The sequence below is a fragment of the Bos grunniens genome, chromosome 2 (genome assembly GCF_055505025.1).
Source record: "Bos grunniens cultivar Pamir isolate PY7600 chromosome 2, Bosgru_T2T1.0, whole genome shotgun sequence".
Taxonomy (NCBI): domain Eukaryota; kingdom Metazoa; phylum Chordata; class Mammalia; order Artiodactyla; family Bovidae; genus Bos; species Bos grunniens.
In genome coordinates, this window is record NC_141166.1 from 107,054,113 (window position 1) to 107,076,295 (window position 22,183).

Sequence of the window (22,183 nt, forward strand, 5' to 3'; positions counted from 1 at the left end):
GAATGTACTACAATATCAAAGAATATCAAATTACATTTGTCCACAATGGGGTTAATTCTTACCTTCCCCAAGTTTGACCTTTTTTTATAATTACTTCATTTTTGTCAGAAGCTTTCAGTCATGTCTGACTCTTTGCAACCCCATGAATTGCAGCACGCCAGGCCCCCCTGTCCATCACCAACTCCCAGAGTTCACTCAAACTCACATCCATCGAGTCGGTGATGCCATCCAGCCATCTCATCCTCTGTCGTCCCCTTCTCCTCCTGCCCCCAATCCCTCCCAGCATCAGAGTCTTTTCCAATGAGTCAACTCTTCGCATGAGGTGGCCAAAGTACTGGAGTTTCAGCTTTAGCATCATTCCTTCCAAAGAAATCCCAGGGCTGATCTCCTTCAGAATGGACTGGTTGGATCTCCTTGTAGTCTTTTGAACTGTGGTGTTGGACAAGAGTCTTGTCCAACACCACAGTTCAAAAGCGTCAATTCTTTGGCACTCAGCCTTCTTCACAGTCCAACTCTTACATCCATACATGACCACAGGAAAAACCATAGCCTTGACTAGACGGACCTTTGTTGGCAAAGTAATGTCTCTGCTTTTGAATATGCTATCTAGGTTGATCATAACTTTCCTTCCAAGGAGTAAGCATCTTTTAATTTCATGGCTGCAGTCACCATCTGCAGTGATTTTGGAGCCCAAAAAGATAAAGTCTGACACTGTTTGCTCTGTTTCCCCATCTATTTCCCATGAAGTGATTAACCAGTCTTCAAATCCTGCTGTTTCTTCTCAAGTGTGTCACCTCTGTCTCCAAGGCACTCTTAGAATCCAGACTTCTTGACTTCAGGCCTGGATTAGTCTCTTTCCTATTTCATCTTTCTGACTCTATCATTACCACGAAATAGTCATGTAGAAGTCTCTAGATTAATCTTACTTAAACATTGCTTTGATCACATCAGTACTTTGGCCATCACATTAAAGCCATGTTGTCATCTCCATTCTCTCATCTTATTTCCCACAATTTACAACAACTACAGGGTTCCAGTTCTATCATCAGCCCACCTCTTCCTTATTTCAGAATTAATCTCTGCTCTTGACTGTTCACAGAAGATTTTTGCCTTGTAAAAACTGAAGTGTTCCTGAAGCTGTAATTCAAGATTATTCCAGCTTTGTCAGTCCGCACAGATCTCTGTCTTTTCTAAGCATAATCGTTTTTATTTTCATCATTTTGTGCTTCTTGCTGAATTGTCAAATATTTAGTAATTTTCTCAAATCATTCTGGGAATAAGATAGGATGTGACTGTATGAGTGAATAAAATTTATGAATGAAATATAGTTTGGTTTTATTTCCCTAACTACTGAGTAAGCACATCAAGGTGAACAGTTGAAACTGGTGTACATATAATTGAAATTTTATATTATAGTTATTTTAAAATCAATACCCTTAAATAGCCAACCATGATGCTCCCATAAAATGAAACATTAAGGTATGCCAGTATAGCTTATTACATACAAAGTACAGTTATCCCAAACAAACTAATCTACCAGGCAAATAATCAGTTTTGACAAAAATCTCAAATATATGTGAAATGTTTTGTCCAGTTTTCTGTAACTTAAAATTACCTCTTCACTTATTCTTCTGTCTTTTTTCATTCTTTCTCAATTACAGTTGTTTGCATGTCTGGAAAATAAATAAAAATATAGCCACAGTAAACCTAATTAATCCTTACCCTTTTATTAGTGTAGTATGGGTCCACATCTTCCAGTGGCTCTGACACCATTGCTTGAGGAAGATTTCCATAAACAAATGGAAGCTCTTTTCCAACTTCCAAGTCACAGTTCGGTTTTAAATCTTCTTTGTCTTCCTCACTGGGCTTTTTAGCACTATGCTGTTCCATAACTTCAAGAGACTCTCTGGTGAAAGGGACCAGGCTCTTAGGTTCTGGGGAAGCCATTTTCAATTTTGCCCCTGCAAGAAAAGTATTTTCTTCATTTCTATATAAGATTTAGATATAATAAAGGAAAAAATTAAAGTACAGAAGGCTAGGATATGAATGAAAGGGAATGGCAAACAACGCACTCCATGAAAATTCCTGCACTTAAGAGAAATCTGAGTTATTAATCTTGGTTTTTTGTTTTTTTTTTTTTAATCTTGGTTTTGTTTCCCTTAATATTAGGATTTCCCTGGTGGCTCAGACAGTAAAGCATCTTGCTTACAATGCGGGAGACCTGGGTTTGATCCCTGGGTCGGGAAGATCCTCTGGAGAAGGAAATGGCAGCCCACTCCAGTACTCTTGCCTGGAAAATCCCATGGACAAAGGAGCGTGGTGGGCTACAGCCGACAGGGTTGCAAAGAGTCGGACACGACTGAGTTAAACTTGGTTTTGTTTCCCTTAATATTAGACTTAATTTGTAGTTTCATCAATAACTCATTCTATTTCATTTACTCATCCATTGAGTCCTCTTTCATCTGCTGAAATCTGCCTTTCAGTTTCTCCCCTGTAATGAAAAAGTTCTAAAGTGGCTACAGATTGTTGGAAGACCAAACCCAATCATTTCACTCTCAGCTGTATTTAGTCATTGACTAGACTTTCCTTCTCTAAACTCAATTTTCATTGGCTCTGTGACCCACTCTTCTGTATCTCTTCCTACAGCTCTGATCACTTCCTTTGACTTAGTTTTTCCCCCAAAATTTCAACTTTGATATCCTTTAAAGTTTTGCTTTTCCCTCTTTTACCTCATCTTTTTGGTAAATATATAGGCAAACACAGAGTTTAACTACTATAAATAGGTATTCACCAAGTACATTTCCCAAAACACTCCCTTCCCTCAATCATCTATGTGTCAACCCACCAATGACAGCAATTTAACAAGTAAAAACAAAATTTGTTGTTTTTTCCCAAGACTAAAACTACTTTTTAACCTAACAGTCATTGTAAAATTACATATAAACTCATTACTTTGAAAATTACTCATAAAATGTTTTTCTTTGTCACTAATTCCTTAGAAAAAAATAATTTTCTTACAATAGTTTTCCATCAGTTATTTAAATATTATCCATTGTTCATACACCTACATCAAGGTAGCCACTTTTGTAATCCTATCTGTGGATTGCTCCAGTAGTCTTTACAGGTTTTTCTCAATTCTAGTCTTTATCTATTTCAAGTTATTCTACAGGCCACTTGAATTAGCCTTCATTAAATATAATTTCATGTATCAATTCTCCATTTATGAAACATTATTTCCTTTTACATAGAAATATGTTCTTTTGCTGATTTTTTCCAGCCCAATTTCTGTCAAAACCAACTCTTCAAGTGACTCTACTCAGTGACAACTGACTATTCTTTATACATTCTCTTTAACCCTCACTGCAATTCTACTACTGCAAGCAGTGATCAGAAATTTTGTACTTGATATTGCAGCATTTTCTGTATATATAGTCTCTTATAGTGCCAACCTTAGGTAAATTTATCCTATTGATATGGTATGTCATAAGACAGAAATCACATACATATGTAACATACACACAGATACACTAATCCAGAATTTTCCTCTGTTGTGCAAAATTGAGTTTTTTAATAGTTGAATCCATTACTTGCTATTAGTGGAAAGTAAGGGAAAAAAATAACTTGGTTAACAATAATGGAGTATAAATCATTGTGAGAATCAAACTAGTAACAGCTTTAAATAAGTGGCTTGTAAGAGATATTTTAACTACACAGATGATAATCTCCAGACATCCAAGGAGAGGATACATAGTCCATTTCTTAATTCTGAAATGTAAAAATGCAAAATAATCACTGGGACAACTCCTTATACCTTTCATGACATCACAGTTTTCTTGGCTTTTCTTTTAATTCCTACTGCATTAGGTATCTAAAGAATGACTTTCTATGCTCACTTCTAAGAATGTATATAGAACAAAATGCTACCCCTGCTTCAACTTTATTTGATTTTTCAATTTAAACTCCCACCTATAAATTCTATTTCCAAAAATGTAAATAAAAAGATACTCAGTCTATCCAATGGATTTATTTTCCCTTGGTTCAGTCATTTGTGACCACAGAGAGGGACATTTTCATAATAGCAATGTCTGCTTATGCCCAAGACTCTCAAAGAATATTGCAAGGATGGGGTGTTAAGCAATTTTAAAGAGAGAAATATGGAATAGAAATATTAACATATATCAACTTGGAACCCTCTTTGTAAATTAGTGAAAACTAATAACTGCACATCAAAAAATTTACCTATTTTTCAAATAACTTGCTTCAGTCATGCACAAAATACTTATTAAAGGACCATTAATAATTGTTTATACACACCATATGCTCAAAATCCTTCAAGCTAGGCTTGAACAGTACATGAACAGTACATGAACCAAGAACTTCCAGATGTACAAGCTAGATTTAGAAAAGGCAGAGGAACAACAGATCAAATTGCTAACATGCACTGGATCATAGAAAAACTAAGGGAATTCCAAAAAAAACATCTACTTCTGCTTCACTGATTACACCAAAGCCTTTCACTGTGTGAATTACAACAAACTAGAAAATTGTTAAAGAGATGGGAATACCAGACCACCTTACCTGCCTTCTGAGAAACCTGTATGCAGGTCAAGAAGTAACAGTGAGAACCAGACATGGAAAGAGGAGAGTGAAAAAGCTGGCTTAAAACTCAACATTCAAAAAACAAAGATCATGGCATCTGGTCCCATCACTTCATGGCAAATAGGGAAAAAATGGAAATAGTGACAGACTTTATTTTCTTGGGCTCTAAAATCACTGCAGACAGTGATTGTAGCCATGAAATTAAAAGACATTTGCTCCTTGGAAGAGAAGCTATGATAAACCTAGACAGTGTATTAAAAAGCAGAGGCATCACCTTGCCAACAAAGGTCCATATAGTCAAAGCTATGGTTTTTCCAGTAGTCATGTATGGATGTGAGAGTTGGACCATAAAGAAGGCTGAGTGTCAAAGAACTGATGCTTTCAAACTGTGGTGTTGAAGAAGACTCGTGAGAGTCCCTTGAAGAGCAAGGAGATCAAACCAGTTAATCCTAATGGAAATCAACTCTGAATATTCACTGGTAGGACTGATGGTGAAGCTGAAGCTTCAATACTTTGGCCACCTGATGCAAAGAGCCAACTCATTAGAAAAGACTCTGATGCTGGGAAAGATTGAGGGCAGGAGGAGAAAAGGGTGACAGAGTCGGGTAAGATGGTTGGATGTCATCACTAACTCAAAGGACATGAGTTTAAGCAAACTCCAGGAGATACTGAAGGACAAGGAAGCCTGGCATGCTGTCATTCATGGGGTGGCAGAGCCAGGCACGCATGAATGAATGAACAGCAATAACATAGTAATACCTCACATATCAAATTTTGTTGAGGGGAATCAAAATGCTTTGAATAAGTACAATTTATGAAGACACACTACAAACAACTGAAGTTTTCTCTTACTTACATAGAGAATCTTCCTTTAAAAAATTTAAAAGCTTTCAAAATTGTACTCCTTACATGGAGTTCCTTGAATTGTTCCTTAATGGCTCATGGTTATAGGCTAATATAAACAAAATCACAAACTTAGGAATTAGACTTACATTGAAATCCTAAATTCTGTTACTAATTCTGTTCTGTTCTTAGAGGTTTCAGTTAAATTACTTATATTCTTGAAACTGTCAGTCATAAAATTGGGATCCTATTCACGTTAAGTAAGGATAAAATCAAATAATGTGAATGAAATGCCTAGTACAGTGATTGGCACATAATAGGTTCGAAGTAAATAAAAATTTTTAACTGTGATATAATGTCATATCTTAGAATGATTGGTCAAATTTATTAGAATAATAGTATAGTGGCAATATGCATCAGGTTTTGAAATTTGAACCAAAACATCCTGTCTGCACAAATGCAGTCAGTATATATTTGCAGCAGAGAAAACTGCCAAGGGGATTTACTTAATAGTAATTGCAATATAAATCAATGCTGATTTTGTCTACCAAGAAAGTTAATATAACCTTTATTTATACTGAAGGAAAATGGAGGAGGCAGTTACTCTCTCTTCTGCTGTATTCCATGACCGCACCCAAAAGGCATGCATGTAAACTGGAAGGTCTTCAAATGGGATCAGAATGTTGATAAAATTCAAATCATTCCATCTATAGAAGAGTTATTCATTGACTGTGACCTTATAGTCTTAGAACTTTCCAATCCTAGAATCTTTGAATTGAATTTTCACAGAGTATCATATGACCTAAAAGTTTGGGCTAAATATTAGATAAACTAAACCTATGCAGCATTGAATGAACAAAATCAAAACATTTTACAAATATCATTTCATATTAAGTAAAAATGTTTCTTTTATATTTTTAGGGATATATTCTAACTACTAAGAAACATTATTAAGTTTATGTATATAAAAACTATTGTCCTTAAAAGTAGATACAAAGGGATGTCATAAACTTATTGCAAAGATGCCAGCATTAATGAAAATATTTTTGCCACAAGGCTTCCCTTGTGGCTCAGATAGTAAAGAATCTGACTTCAATGCAGGAGACCCAGGTTTGATGCCTGGGTGGAGAAGATCCCCTCAAGAAGGGAAAGGCTACCCACTCCAATATTCTTGCCTGGGAAATCCCATGGACAAAGGAGCCTGGCAGGCTATAGTCCATGGGGTTGAAAAAGAGTCAGACACGACTGAGTGACTAACATACACACACATATTCTATATGTATAGTCCAAATATAGTCTTCTTTTTCTTTCTGTTATCCCTTCACAGCACAACAATCTTTGATTCCTCAGTCTGCCACCTACTAGCTATGAGACTTTAATGGTAAACTTCGGAACCCCTCCTGTATCTCACAGGGTCATCAACATGAAACCAGACTATATATGTGAGCCTGCTCCACAGTACTGACTGCCACTGTTAATTCTCTCTCCCTACCCTGTCAGTGATACCAAAAGACTCCTTTAGTCATGATTTTGATGTTGAATGAGACTACATGGTTGTTGACTAGATGAATAAATAGATAGCGGACACTGGCTTCTATAGTATGACAAAGAAATGGAAGCACTTAATCAAATGAAACTGGCTTGCCTATAACTTTTAGACAGCTGAGTGCAGACTGTAAATTATTAATCATTAAATCATAATTCAGTAAAAGCATTTCTGTGGGGAATTTATGAAGTATGATCCAGGCACTGTGTTTTCTGGTGATTGATCTTAATATAGCACAAATGCCTGGAAAATATAGAAAGATTAATAGTTAATCTGTCCATTAGACTGCTTTTCTAAAAAATTGAATTGCTAAAGTAAGATTTTGGCAAGAATTGTATCAAAGTCAACTCAAGTTTGGACTGTAACAAGTATAATTCAAAACATGCCACGTTTATAACCTGATGATTTAAAGTGGCACAGCTAGAAATATTTCTACATATGAGGACAACAGAAATATTTCTACATGTGAGGACTGACTGAAAGGCAGCTGTTAGGGCAGATCAAACATCTGATGAAAATAGCTACTGTATTCCCATGTGTATATAAACTCTAGCTGCCAAAAACTGGTTCAGCCTTCACTCCACTTGCTGCATAACTAATATTCTTGGATTTTTCCTGTGTTGGAATATCTTTACTCCGGTATAGCTAACATTTTCTTTAATACAACTTTTTCTTGCCCCTGAGATTATTTCACCCTTTCCTGACTTAAATGATTTGATTTTTGGCTCTTGTCTTTATAATCTCTACAGTTGTGTTCTGCCCAGGGTTTAGCCAATTTTGGTTAATTCTCCTCATTGTGTGTGCCAACCCCTTCACAGATCACTGCCTTGTCATGGTGAAGGGGCTTGTATAACTCAATGAAGCTATAAGCCATGCTGTGTAGGGCCATCCAAAATGGACAGGTCATAGCAGAGAATTCTGACTAAATGTGATCCCCTGGAGGAGGGAATGGCTAAATGAAGCAGCGCAAAGGCTAACTGAATTCTTCCAAGATAATGCACTGGTCATAGCAAACACCCTTTTTCAACAACACAAGAGATGACTTTACACATGGACATCAAAAAATGGTCAATACCAAAATCAAATTGATTACATTCTTTGTAGCCAAAGATTGAGAAGCTGTATACAGTCAGCAAAAACAAGAGTAGGAGCTGACTGTGGCTCAGATCATCAGCTTCTCATAGCAAAATTCAGGCTTAAGCTAAAGAAAACCAGGAAAACCACTAGGCCAGCCAGGTATGACTTAAATCAAATCCCCTATGAATATGCAGTGGAGGTAATGAATAGATCCAAAGGATTAGATCTAGTTAACAGTGTGCCTAAAGAACTATGGACTGAGGTCCATAATATTGCACAGGAGGCAGTGAACAAACTATCCCAAAGAAAAAGAAAAGCATGAAGACAAAGTGGTTGTCGGAGGAGGCTTTACAAATAGCTGGAAAAAAGAAGAGAAGTGAAAAGCAAGGGAGAAAGTGAAAGGTACATACAACTAAATGCAGAGTCCCAAAGACTAGCAAGGAGAGACGAGAAGGCCTTCTTCAATGAACAGTGCATAAAACAGAAGAAAAGAACAGAAGCGGAAAGACTAGACATCTGTTTGGGAAAATTAGAAGTATCAAGGGAACACTTTGCCCAAAGATGGGCACAATAAGGACAGAAACAGCAGAGACCTAGTAGACAGTGAAGAGATCAAGAAGACATGGAAAGAATACATGTCTTTCCTCTGTACAAAAAAGATCTTAGTGAACCAGATTACTAAGATGGTGTGGTCAGTCACCCAGAGCCAGACATTCTGGAGTGTGAAGTCAACTGGGCCTTAGAAAGCACAGCTATTAATAAAGCTAGTGGATGTGATGGAATTCCAGGAGAGCTATTCAAAACCCTAAAGGATGATGTCACCAAAGTGTTGCATTCAGTATGCCAGCAAATCTGGAAGACCCACCAGTGGTCACAAGAGTGGAAAAGGTCAACTCTCATCCCAATTCCCAAGAAGAGTAGTATCAAAGAATGTGCTAATTATCCAACAACTGCACTCATCTCCCATGTGGGTAAGGTCATGTTTAAAATCTTTCATGCTAGGCTTTAACATATGCAAACGAAGAACTTCCAGATGTCCAACCTGGGTTTAGAAAAGGCAGAGGAACCAGAGATCAAATTGCCAACATTCGCTGGATCATAGAGAAAGCAAGGGAATTTCAGAAAAACACCTGTCTCTGTTTCAATGACTACACAAAAGGCTGTGGATCATAAGAAACTGTGGAAAGCTCTTAAGAGTTGGGAATACCACACCATCTTACCTGTCTCCTGAGAAACCTGTATGCAGGTTATGAAGCAGCAGTTAGAGTCCTGTATGGAACAACTGATTGGTTCAAGATTGAGAAAGGAGTATGACAGGGCTGTCTGCCGTCATGCTGTTTAACCTATATGCTGAGCACATCATGAGAAGTGCTGGGCTGGATGAGTTACAAGCTGGAATCAAGATAGGCGGGAGAAAACTTAACAGCCTCAGATATGTGGATGATACCACTCTAATGGCAGAAAGTAAAGAGGAACTAAAGAGTCTCTTGATGAGGGTGAAGAATGACAGTGAAAGAATGGCTTAAAACTAAATATTAAAAAACCTAAGATCATGGCATCCAGCCCCATTACTTCATGCAAAGAGAAGGGGAAAAGGTGGAAATAGTGACAGATTTCCTATTCTTGGGCTCTAAAATCACTGTGGATGGTGACTGGAGCCATGAAATCAGAAGACAACTGCTTCTTGGCAGGAATGCAATGACAAACCTAGACAGTGTGTTGAAAGGCAGAGACATTACTCTGCCAACAACTGTCCATACAGTCAAGGTTATGGTTTTCCCAGTGGTCATGTATGCTTGTGAGAGCTGGACCATAAAGAAGGCAGAGTGCCGAAGAGTTGATGCCTTTGAATTGTGGTGCTGGAGAAGACTCCTGAAAGTCCCCTGGACAACAAAGAGATCAAACCGGTCAAGCTCAAGGGAAATCAACCCTGATTACTTGTTGGAAAGACTGATGCTGAAGTTGAAGGTCTTGTATTTTGGTCCTCTGATGTGAACAGATGATTCACTGGAAAAATCCCTGATGCTGGGAAAGACTGAGGGCAGAAGGAGAAGAGGGCGTCAGAGGATGAGATGGCTGGATGGCATCAATGATGCAATGGACATGAACTTGGGCAAACTTTGGGGGATGGTGAGAGGCAGGCCTGGTGTGCTGCAGTCTATGGTGTCACAAAGAGTTGGACATGATTGGGAGACTGAACAACAAAAACATGTGTGCCTAACTTAGCCTTGACCTACTTCAGGTCCCAGTTCTGGGCTTTTTGGTGGCTTCAGATTTCCTGATTGCTTAACTCTATCCTCCCTTAGTTTCTTTGTCCTAACCCATCTCAGACCCCTTGTTAACGCATTATTGGAATATATTATCTTGCAGAAGACTTCCCTGGTGGCTCAGATGGTAAAGAATCTGCCTGCAGTGTGGGAGACCTGGGTTCGAAATCTGGGTTGGGAAGATATGGCAACCCACTCCAGTATTCTTGCCTGGAGAATCTTCACAGACAGAGAAGCCTGGCTACAGTCCGTGCAGTTGCAAAGAGTTGGACATGACTGAGCGACTAAGCACAGCACATGTTGTAGAAAGTGGTTGCAAGCGCTCTCAAAAATATATCTCTCAAGTCTCTCAAAAATATCTCTACAATCATATATGTTTATAATTCTATATTTTAGCTTTTTGGTTTCAGCTATGTTTTTAAAAAGTGAGCTCTAATTTTCCTTTAAGGATTGTTACTGCAGTTTGACATGTCATATAGGGCAATAAGTTTAACCATGGTATTTGCTTTTGATATTCATATATTTATCAGTCATTTGTGGAACATGTATTTATTAAGCACCACTGAGCTAGGTATCAGTGCTGTAAATATTAATAAGTTATAGTTACTGAATTTAAGGGCAATGGGAGACAGACTTGTAAACAAATAAGAATCAAGTTATCTTGGTTATCTCTGAAAAATATTATTTCAAAGCAAAAGAGATGCAAATTCAAATCATCTCCAACACTAGTGGGTCTGGATTCTACAGGGAGTTCATCAAATTTTCCAACAATGAGAATTAATATCTCTCTTCTTGAAGAAAGAAGTACAGTCAAGGACCTTAAACTTCAGAATGACACAGTCAATACACACAATAGGAAATCCCGGCCAGCGTCAGTTAACAGTCTATCTGCATCTGATTGCAAATTGTCTAAGAACAATGAACAGGAAGCTTAGTGGCAGCTGAAATGCCAAGTGGGGATGCAGATCACTGGGTATAGGATCCCAATGAGCGTCTCCAAGCTCAACAAAAAATACTATTCTGACAGTGATAAAGGCAACAGAAAGCCCAATTGCCAGGAACATAAAAGGTTAAGCTAGTTCTACCCTAACTAGTCTTACTTGAATCTTCTAAGAAAACAACTGCTTTGGTTCCCTACCAGTGAGTCTAGGAAAGTGGTCTAACTCAATATTCTAAAGCACTCAATGTTCCCAATTTTTCTAGGTATTCTCAAAATTTCCACTGCTTTGTGAAAGTGGCCTCTGGGATTTCTGAATTACCCCTTGTTACACTGAAAAAATGAGCACATTGTAATGGAACTGGAATCTTCCTAGAATTGTACTTCTCACGAACCCAAAGATCTATTAGATCATTAACCAAAAATTCCTGGCCAGTAGCCATATTAGGAGTTAACAATACAAAATAAAAAATAGTACTCTTTGCCACTTCCCAAAGGAATTCAAAGGGGCTCTGTCATGCAACTAGATTCTATATGCTGTCTTCAGTCCTAATGTCCTTGATGCAACTTGTTCCCCTGACGTATAAGATATGATCTCAATATTTGTTTTAAAAATACAGAACTAGAACTATACCTTGGCGCTCTTGGGATCGTTCACAACCAGTTGACCTCCTTAAGCATCCTCTCAATCTGAAGTGAAACTGTGGATTTTTTTTTTTTTTTGGCCCTTCATTTATGCTCAGCTTCTGACCAGTGGAACTAAGCTCATAGATCCACAAACAGTGCCCTAAATCTGCAAATCAGATGGAAGAGCTCTGGACCAGTTGTCATCTAAGGCCAACCATAAGCCTCCAGCACCTACTCTGGCTCTAGGTTAGCTTGAGATGGGCACAAAACTTTCAATAATGTGGTCCTGGGTGGTTGACTAGATGTGAGAGTGTCAAACATGCAGTTTATGAATCCTGAGGCCTCTGAGAAGAAGGGGAGAGGATGGTGGCCTTGGATCAACATCCCGATACTGAGTTGTAGGGAAAGAATACCTTCTTGTTGCACCTGATTTGAATTATATCAGCTCTTGACTGGATATTAGTGCTAATATTGAAAATGTAGGAGTCAGCAGCCCAACCCAGACAGACAATTTCAGAGTATCTTGGGCTAGGGCCCCTTGGGATGAACCTGATGCAGCCTGCTAGAGAGAAAGATTCCTTGGCTGATAGCCATGCTTCATCCAACCACTCTCATAAAGCAAGCAGAGACATCATTACATGTTGTTTTATGTTCTCTGATATCCCAAGTATGAGAGACAAACGAGGCTTATACCAGAATTTCTGAGGCAAATACTTGCTTTAGAAAATCACTTCTCCAAAGGATCACATGCTTTTCACCTCTCTGGACCCCTTATCTCCCTCAGCTCTAGAATTTTTCTGATTCTGTGGGTGCCTTGACCTTACCAGATGTTGCCATTCTACTACATATGTCCTGGTGCAAAACAGGTCTAAAGTTTGAAATAAAATATGCAACCGGAACATCCACCTTATCCTGTTGCTCCCAGTTCCCCCCAAGATAATAAATCTAACTTTTCCCTTCCACCCTTTCCTTTTGTTTCTGACCCACTCAGTTTCATAGTTCAGTAGCATGACCAGGAATCACAGGGTTCTAGGGACAATTTGACTGTATTTTTGTTGTTGAGAACTAATTATTTATGTCATTCACTGTCCTTTTCAAAGGAAAGCCTCTGAGTTAGATGATGAACGACACAGTCACTCAACCAGTCGTCTCATGCTCGGCCCCTCTGCAGCTTATTTCCCAGGGAGGAGGCTGTGTGGATAAGCAGCATTCTCAGTCAGCAACTGCAGCTGCATCGTCTTAGAGATCATGAAGGCCAGGGAAGAAAGGGGCTACCGGAAGTCAGTGTTTTCTTCTCTCCCTCCATATCCCGTTACGCATTGCTTCCCTGTCCCTCAGTTCGATTCCCGGAGCACAGCCTACCAGTAATGCAGTCAAGCTGGGAAGACAGATATTGCACATGTAGGAGGTGACTGTCCAGAGCACTCACAGCCTCTTCACTTCCATTTTTCCCACCTGAGGGAATTAAAACTACTGCACCTAAGTAATCAACCCATATGCTTTCTGGGAAGGTAGACTTGATCCTAGGCATGAGAAACAGATGCTAGAGTAGCTTTGCCAAAGAGAATTATGAAATGTTTTACTCTGTAAGGGATAATATATATATATATATATATTAATTCTCTTAATACATTTACCAAAAGATTTAGCATAACCTACAAAGATGTAGACCTGTACAGCAAGATAATGCAAACTAAAAACAATGAAGCAAAAATTAGCACCATAGATCCATAGAGAAGTGATAACAGCAAATGTCAATTTCACTCTGACAGGAAATAGGAAATAAAGGGTAAAAAGACTTCTCACATGTTTTCCAAGCTATTTTGAGACAATTATGCTATTAGACATGGATAATGCAGCAAGCCTCTTGTACCAATTACATTCAGATAATTGCAAAAAAATGTAATGATAGTAGTAACAAGGCTGTAAACATTTGGAGACTGGAATGTACTGCATACATAAGTGAGGGATACAGAGTTAATGTAATGATTAACTGGAATCTCTGGATTGTTGAGAATATAGGAACCACACCTGCTTTAGTGAAGTGAAGAATTTAGATCATATTTCTATTCATTGGAGCCTTTTGATTGTACTTCATAGATGTATTATGGCTTATATTTCATCTTTCCCAGTTTCTGTAATGACTCACAGCTAAATTCTCTGATGCAAAGCCCTTTCACCAAGAGTTCTCAATTGTATTTTCTTCCCCAGGGTTTAGAACTCAAATGATATTAGATGCATTGCTTTTTTCTCATGAAGGATACAAAAATATTTTAATTGTCTTTAAGGAAGCACCAGGAAAGATGAGTCACGGTATTTTGAAAGATATGGTAAGATTAAAACAATCAATAATTTTAGCAGTAAAACTCTAGAGACATACTTGAGATTCTTCCCAATGGATGCCATCTTTGGCAGGCTAGGATACAGAAGTAATGGGCCCTCTCATGGTTCAGCTGAGAGTGTAAACAACTGCATTTTTTTCTGAAAGACTGCTTGATAATACTCCCTAAAATAATGCTGAATGAACTCTTTCACCCAGCAGTTAAACTGCCCTATGAATATGTTGCTGAAGTTTAAGTTCATATGGAAAGATTCACCAAATAAATTATTTAGTGAAAAATACAGTGTTGAGAACAGCTTGCACTGCATTCAAAGAACATCTTTGACTAAGATGTTTTATGAGGATTAGTTACACAGTGGCATATATGCTTGCACATGCATGATGTTTTCCCTCTAAAACGAAGAAACTGCTACGTCTATGGAGAGGGACTGAAAAGGTGTCAAAGAGCTCTGTTGCTTTCTTGTTAGTATTTCTATACTCATGAGTGCTTGCTCAGTCACTCAGTCATGTCTGACTCTGTGACCCCACGAACTGTAACCCACCAGGCTCTCCTCTGTCCATGGGATTCTCCAGGCAAGAATACTGGAGTGGGTTACCATTTCCTACTCCAGGGGATCTTCCTGACTCAGGGATTGAACCCGTGTCTCTTGCGTCTCCTGCATTAGCAGGCAGATTCTTTACCACTGTGCCACCTGAAAAGTACTATCTGACCATAATTTATTGTGTACATGCATTATTAAAATCCAGAAATGTAAAGTTTACACACTGAAGGCTTAGGAATAAAGGAGATTGACCAGAATAATGCCAATCCACCTGGAATTTTATAGCTGTCTGTTCCCTGTGACTTCAGCCTATTTCTTTTTCTGCTTTGGGATCATATTTTTCACTACAGTTGCTTACTTCCTGTTTAGCTTTGATTATCTGACTTCTACACTTGAATCTAGATTCTGCCTACAGCTGTGGTCATCCTGATTTGGCTTCAATACATACACTTAATTCTGGACTCAACTCCCTCACTGTGAAAATTTCAGCCAACACATTCCTAGAGTATGTTATTCTGCAGAAGAAAGTAATAAATAAGTAATTTTCTCAAAAATATAAGTATGTATTGCCACTTTGCTTTGATTTTATTTCTTAAGAATTTTTCATTCTGGGCACTTTTCTGAATTTAAAACTTAGGAAAGAAGTCTTGGAAATAAATAAGTACCAGCAAAAATCCAAAGGAATATGTTCCATCTTTCCCCCAAATTAAAAGTTCTTCTTTGAGAACTGAAGTGAAAGGTGAAAGGGTTAGTTGCTCAGTCATATCCAACTCTTTGCAACCCATGGGCTTTAACCCACCTGGCAAGAATACTGGAGTGGAGTCATTCCCTTCTCCAGGGGAATCTACCCAACCTAGGGATCAAACTCAGGTCTCCTGCATTGCAGGTGGATTCTTTACTGTCTGAGCCACCTGAACTCTCCTCAAATCTAACAGACTCGAATTCTAGTGATGGTTCACTAATATAACCAAGAGATCAGGTCTTTGGAAAAGTCATCTTCCCAGAGAGAGGCAGTTCAGGAATTTAGATACCACACATTCACAGTGTTACGATTTATACTGAGGAGAAGAAATTCGGACAAGAGTGTCTTATGAGAGAGTCTTAGCACCCAGTCTCTTTTCACATCCACTTAAAAGAACAAGCCTAAGGAAAGGTCAATGGAAAGGTCAATGCATGCTTTGATAGGATGCAGGAGAGAAAGTGTCTATGGGAAATGAACTCCCACCAGGGTTAAGAGTTAGAACTGGCAGTGGAGGCAGAGAAGAGTTCCAGGAACATGAAGGAAAGTTGCCTGGGTTTTAAGTAGGCCCTCTTGAGCTTCTCTATGGCAACCTCATGGTTCACTAGCAGGGTCCCTTGTTTCCTTGTTTCTATGGATATGATAATAATTTATAGCTGTGCCTGTCCAGGCCACCAAAACAAGCACACTGGGGAAAAGCCAGAATCTTTCCAGAACTAGCTATTTTTATGACCCTAGTCAATCAGACCCTTGATCAGAAGAAATGGCCAGAGGCCACCTAAAGAGCTAAGGTCTCAAGAGGGAGGAAAGTATTCTTGCTCCTATGAAAATAATACAAAGGAGAGCTTGCTTTGTATGTAACTTCTAGACTCATTAGCAATCCTGAGACCCTCTGGCCTATGGTTTCAGGCTCCACCAAATCTGTGGAACACAAATTTTAAAAACATTCTAGAACTCGAATAGTCACTGGAACCCTAGAGGCTTCTTAGTATTGGCTCTTTACCTCTGCTCCTGGTCACTCTGAAACCATAGGTCTGCTTTTACGGGATCTACTTATACCACCCTGAAACTACTCTAGCTTTTCAAATGTAGAACCAAATACACAGACACTAACTCCTTCTCAAATTGGAAAGCAACTAGAGAGGAGCCATAAAACAGACTAGGGTGAGACCAGATATGGACCAGAACCAAAGCCTTATCAGGTGCTTAGACGATGCAGTCTCAGCAAAAACCCAAAGAATGAGAGGTTGGTGGATGGGGAGCCTCACTGTGTCATTTAAAGAAGGAGAGAAGGAATATTCCACTCAGCACCATATATTCAACCAGGGACTATGGCCCCCCAGTCAGCATCCTCTTATGTCCTGGTTTAAAACCAAGTGCCCTGGACGGAGTAATCTTTGATCTTTAAAATCAGAAATTTCCCTGAGGGGGGCTTCAACATTTTCATTAAGTTTCTCTTTGATGCTGATACAATCCAGCACCTGGCTGTCACCACAATCAAAACTGTCCACAGAGCTGGCTGTCCTCAGTCAGCAACAAACTGAGTCAATCCAATCAGAAATGCTGTGTACACAATAGAGATACGTTATCTAGACAAATGAGAGTTCCCCGTATCGGCATGGAGTACAACCTCAAAAATTTTCTCTAATATTAAAGGTTCCCTTTTTCAGTGTACACTGAAAAAGTGTACCTTTTTCAGAGGTAAGACCTAGTTTGCATGGCCTTGGTTAGCCCATATTAATAGAAGAAAAGGGGACCAACTCAGGGGAAAATGAGGTTTGTCCATACAAGTTAGTGTCGTATGATGGTGGGTGACAGCACATGGCGGATTGCTTGTCAGGGTGGAAAGAGTTTGTAGATGTCCTGTCACAGTGGACCAGGTGTGACAGGAGTTAGCTGAAATCATGGAACCAGACTCCCAGGAATAAAAGAATGTCTCTTTCAGGCTTATGCCTCCACCATAAGTTTTTAAGAGAAAGTCGTGATGGTAGGTTGAGGGTTGACTATCTCAGTGGTGTTACAGATCCTGTCATAATGAGATCTAGGACTAGGGCATATTAGGATACTTCTTTCCTAAGTGCGACATTGAGTAAAATATGGTTGCTCCCATTTCCACTGTGCTTTAGGCCTGTATTCATCCTACCTGCACAAAGTTAGTGGGAATGTGTCAACTATCCTCCCAGAGCCTCTCCCACAGCAGAGGACCCAGTTTCTAGGTGCTTAGCTCCAGGGCTCCCTCTCCAGTGGTAACTGACATGGCAACACTGTATCCTGTCATCTGAAATCTGTTGGTTCCTTTTCCTGAGCCTGTCCTATTTCAGGTTTTTCTCCTATTGTTTTGAATACACTGGTAGTAAAAAGGAGCTCACAGTACCTCTCCTCTCAGTGCAGAATTTTAATAAATCCTAGCAGTCAGGAGAAGGCAATGGCACTCCACTCCAGTACTCTTGTCTGGAAAATCCCATGGGCGGAGGAGCCTGGTGGGCTGCAGTCCATGGGGTCGCTAAGAGTTGGACACGACTGAGTGACTTCACTTTCACGCTTCACTTTCATGCACTGGAGAAGGAAATGGCAACCCACTCCAGTGTTCTTGCCTGGAGAATCCCAGGGATGGGGGAGCCTGGTGGGCTGCCGTCTATGGGGTCGAACAGAGTCGGACACGACTGAAGCGATTTAGCAGCAGCAGCAGCAGCAGCAGTCAGGAATAGTGTATTTATGCCTAAACTTTGACTTCCCCTGTGTTAATTAGTGGACCAAATAAATTCAGCAATATCCAAATATTTGATGGTTTCATTCCAAGGAAGTAAGAACATATACCCAAAACAAAATTTAAAACTAAAAAGAAAAAGATAATAAAGCATATTTTGAGAATATTCAAAAGTGTTTAAATATGAATTGTTATCCAAGGCACACAATTTTGTAAGGATGGAGGCTCACAGGTTGAATATACTTTAAATTGTACTGGTGGCAACAGTTCATGACTTGAATTTGAATTTTGCTTTCTCTAGTGCATTCTAGTGAGGCCTGTCAAAACTTATATTGAACTGGACTTTAATTGAGAGCCAGAGAGTGAAGTGGATGAAAATGAGGAACAATTCCTTATACAAGCAGTAGTTATACATGGTACTACCTTTACATAACCCTTCATGTAATCTCTGTCATTTGGTCCTTATCAGGATCTGTAATTTTTTTTTTTATTATTTACAAATAAGAAACATAAAGCTTAATCAAAAGTTAAACTACTTCAATTTTACATAAACAAAAATAAAGTTCTGCCACATTAAATTCAAAGTTATTTGTCATATTAAATTCAAAGTTTTCTTCAATGATTCGCTCATCAGTGATTAACCCAAGTAAGCTCATCAAATTATTACTCATGGGTCTTGTCTTCTCTACTTGTAAAACTAGAGGTTGGGTTATAGAAACTTGAATTAGGCCTGGTCATAGCAGGGCCCAGCTTCCTTATATTTGCTACAGACTACATGATAGCTAGGAAGAAAAATATTCACAAAAAGCACCACCCAAACTCCTTCCCATTTCAAGAGATATTTCTGGCCAATATCCAAACTTGACTGTATGATTTCCATTAATGAAAGGAACCCATTAGTGTGTTATTCCGCATGAATTCATCATTTATCCTTCTTAGACTGATATCCTAAGTATTAGAAGCAACATATAACCAGAGTTGTCATGAACACATCATCATCACTTTCAAAAGAAAACCTTTAGAAGGTATGCATTTTACAGAGCCAAACAATGGAAAAATGGAAACAAAAACCTGTTGATCCAAACAGTACCAAAATGCCCAGCCATGAAAATTGGGCATGCCATTTCCTATCACATTTGTGCTGCTAATTTTATACTATTGATTCTTACAGGAAAAGCACCAACCTTGAAATCACTAAGTTACTTGGAGTAAGAGATAAGATTTGTTAGAAGTATACTTTATCCGGCATAAGCTTTTATTCCTTCTGTTCTATTATTGTACCATGTAACCAAAAAGTCATTGCCATATAAGGTGTTTAGAAATTTTACACTACCAGAGCATCTTGCTTTTTCAGAAGCTTACCTGGTGAGATGAGAAAACTGACCACACACAACATACAGTGCAGGGAAAACATTCAGACGGTGGCTGCTGTTGAAGCAGTTCTCTTAATCTGAGCCCAGAATTTCCTACTGGGGACCCTATGGGTGTGTATGGGGTGGGGCAGGCAGGGTGGGTCGGAAAGGCTGGCAGCAGAGGACAGCTATCACCAACCCGGGACTGGGCACTCAGCAAGAAAAAGGTACTTACTTGCTGCCATGTGACAGGTTTCCACCAGCACCTAAGGGAACCCTGAGCAGCTGGGCTCCCTGGACCCCTTTTCTCCTCTTGGGTTCTCTTTCCTCCGGGATCTCTGGTTTCCTGAGTTCTGGTTGCTCAGGAGGTGGCGTCTGCCCTCACCAGCTGATGCCACCCAGATCACGACAGCTCAGCAGTCAACGGACCCCACCGAATTGCCGGCTAGAAAGTGTCTCTGGGGCGGCTGTCCAGTCAGTCACCCAAAGACCTCTCCAGCGCAGAGGCGCAGTGGAGTCCTGCCCGCCGCGGGGAAGCTGCTTTTGAGTCCTCCTCACTCCTCCCGCCCCTCTCCCAGCCACGCCACGCTGGCCGACTCCCTCATCCCCAGGCCAGTGCGCGACCTCAGCCTCCGCACCGGGCGTGGGCGGGGTGATGATGACCCGGACGGTCCGCGGCGGCTGCTGCGGCTGGAACAGCAGCAGCTGTGGCGTCTCTTCTACCCGCTGCTCGGGAAGGGAGGGGGCGAGAGGAGCAGGTGGGGTGAGGAGGGGCAGCGGGGAGAGGACTGAATGGAGAATAGAGGAAGGGCAGGGATGCGGTTGGGGGTGGGCCAAGAGAGGCGAATAGGAGGGACAGGAGCGGGAGAGGAGGAAAAGGCAGCAAACTCAGATCTTTACCTCTAGTTGCTTGCTCTCTCTCCTTGCCTAGCTGTCCCCTTAGAGCCTGCCAGGGGCAGTTGTGAGCCTGCAGCGTTCAAATCTGGACGTGGCTGTAGAGGTGTGCTCGCGCTCCTGTGTGGGTGGAGGGAGGGGAAACGGTGTGTGGATGTTTAGGAAAGAATGGGTTGGAGTCCCTACAACCTTCTCCCTGGAGATGAGATTTCGTTCCCATTCTGGTGACTTGAAACACAAGGACAGAGGAACAGTTATCCACATCTTGAAAAACTAGCGCACAATAGCGTACTTCAGGGTCGCGAAAGAAAATGTTGGACCCGCTTTCCCAAAGGGAGTTTGGAAAATTTTGCTGCATCACAGAACATTCATTTTATAACCCAATCTTGTTCAATAGTGAAGTTTCCTTAACAACAACAACAACAAAGAGTCCTACAACATATATAATAAAAATAAGGAAAAGGTAAAAGAAATTATGTGTATTTATAAGAGGCTCAAATTTTATGTTCCAAGGCATCAGACAGAAAAATAAAGGAGAACTAAGCTAAGTTCTGTCCAAGCCGTCAGAAACAGCATGCTTCATCCATGATTCAAAGAAAAGGTTTTATTACTTCTATTTTGTTTGCTTGTTTAAATTATACATTTGCTATGGAAAGTTTCCAAATATATACAAAAATAGAAAGCATAATAAACTCCTATGTACTCAGCCTCAACTATTGTCAATATGAAGTCAATTTTATTTTATCTATACCCACATTTTTACCTTGGATTAATTTAAAAGTAGTACGGTTATTTCAATATTTTGGCCACCTGATATGAAGATCTGACTTATTTGATTCTGGGAAAGATTGAGGGCAGGAGGAGAAGGGGATGACAGAGGATGAGATGGTTGGATGGCATCACCGACTCAATGGACATGGGTTTGGGTGGACTCCGGGAGTTGGTAATAGACAGGGAGGCCTGGCGTGTTGCGGTTCATGGGGTTGCAAAGAGTCAAACACGATTGAGCGACTGAACTGAACTGACAGTTATTTCGTTTTATCCAAAAAAAATCATCACATGTCTCTGAATGATAAGGGCTTCTAAAGAATAAAGCCCCCCCAGAAGACCAATACAATTATCATACCAACAACTAATAATCATTATTTTGGAGTCAAACATCCACTTGATTTATTTTTAATAGACAACATGTGAATTACCAGCCTCTCTTCCTCACACTTTGTGGTTACATTCCAAGTAGATTTTCTAATTCACTGAACTTTTCTTGAAGCAATTCAACTTACACATCCTCCTCACCCAGTAAAATTTGATGCATCTTTCTGTACATTCAATCATAGTACAAATGATAAAAATTTGATAAAATTTAAAATAAATAAATAATAAAAACATGATAAAAATTTAACCAATATAAAATATCGAATACTTTAAAGTTTAAATAAGATGTCTGACATAAAATAAAGAGAAATACTGCTTTGTATAATGTGCAACTAAAATAAGCAACTAATCCCAAGAGGTTGTGCAAACCAGTAATAGAAACCAGAGGCAAACAGAAAGGAAACCGATGATACTAGATTTACCTTCTGAGTTGAGCAACCAATTTTTGTTGTTATTCTGGAGCAAATATTTTCTTTCTACTATAGATAATATTGCTATGCTAATCTGACAAATTTTTAGCAATTATTATGCTCCTAATAATAATAATTATAGCTGAT

At 39.5% G+C, this 22,183-nt stretch overlaps 1 protein-coding gene across 3 annotated transcripts in view; it reads right to left on the minus strand.

The window, feature by feature from the left end:
* SCN7A (sodium voltage-gated channel alpha subunit 7) overlaps positions 1 to 20,269 on the minus strand; it is an 85,077-nt gene extending 64,808 nt beyond the window's left edge. For 2 of the 3 annotated variants that reach the window (XM_086370812.1, XM_086370801.1), the window contains exons 1-2: positions 19,588 to 19,681; positions 1,723 to 1,961 (exon numbers count right to left, since the gene is read on the minus strand). In XM_086370812.1, coding sequence (XP_086226938.1) covers positions 1,723 to 1,961; positions 19,588 to 19,639 — 291 coding nt within the window. In that variant the 5' untranslated portion in view covers positions 19,640 to 19,681. Of the gene's footprint in view, positions 1 to 1,722; positions 1,962 to 19,587; positions 19,682 to 19,812 lie in introns of those variants that run through there. The other variant, XM_086370806.1, reaches the window with a different exon arrangement.
* Positions 20,270 to 22,183: the final 1,914 nt, after the last annotated feature.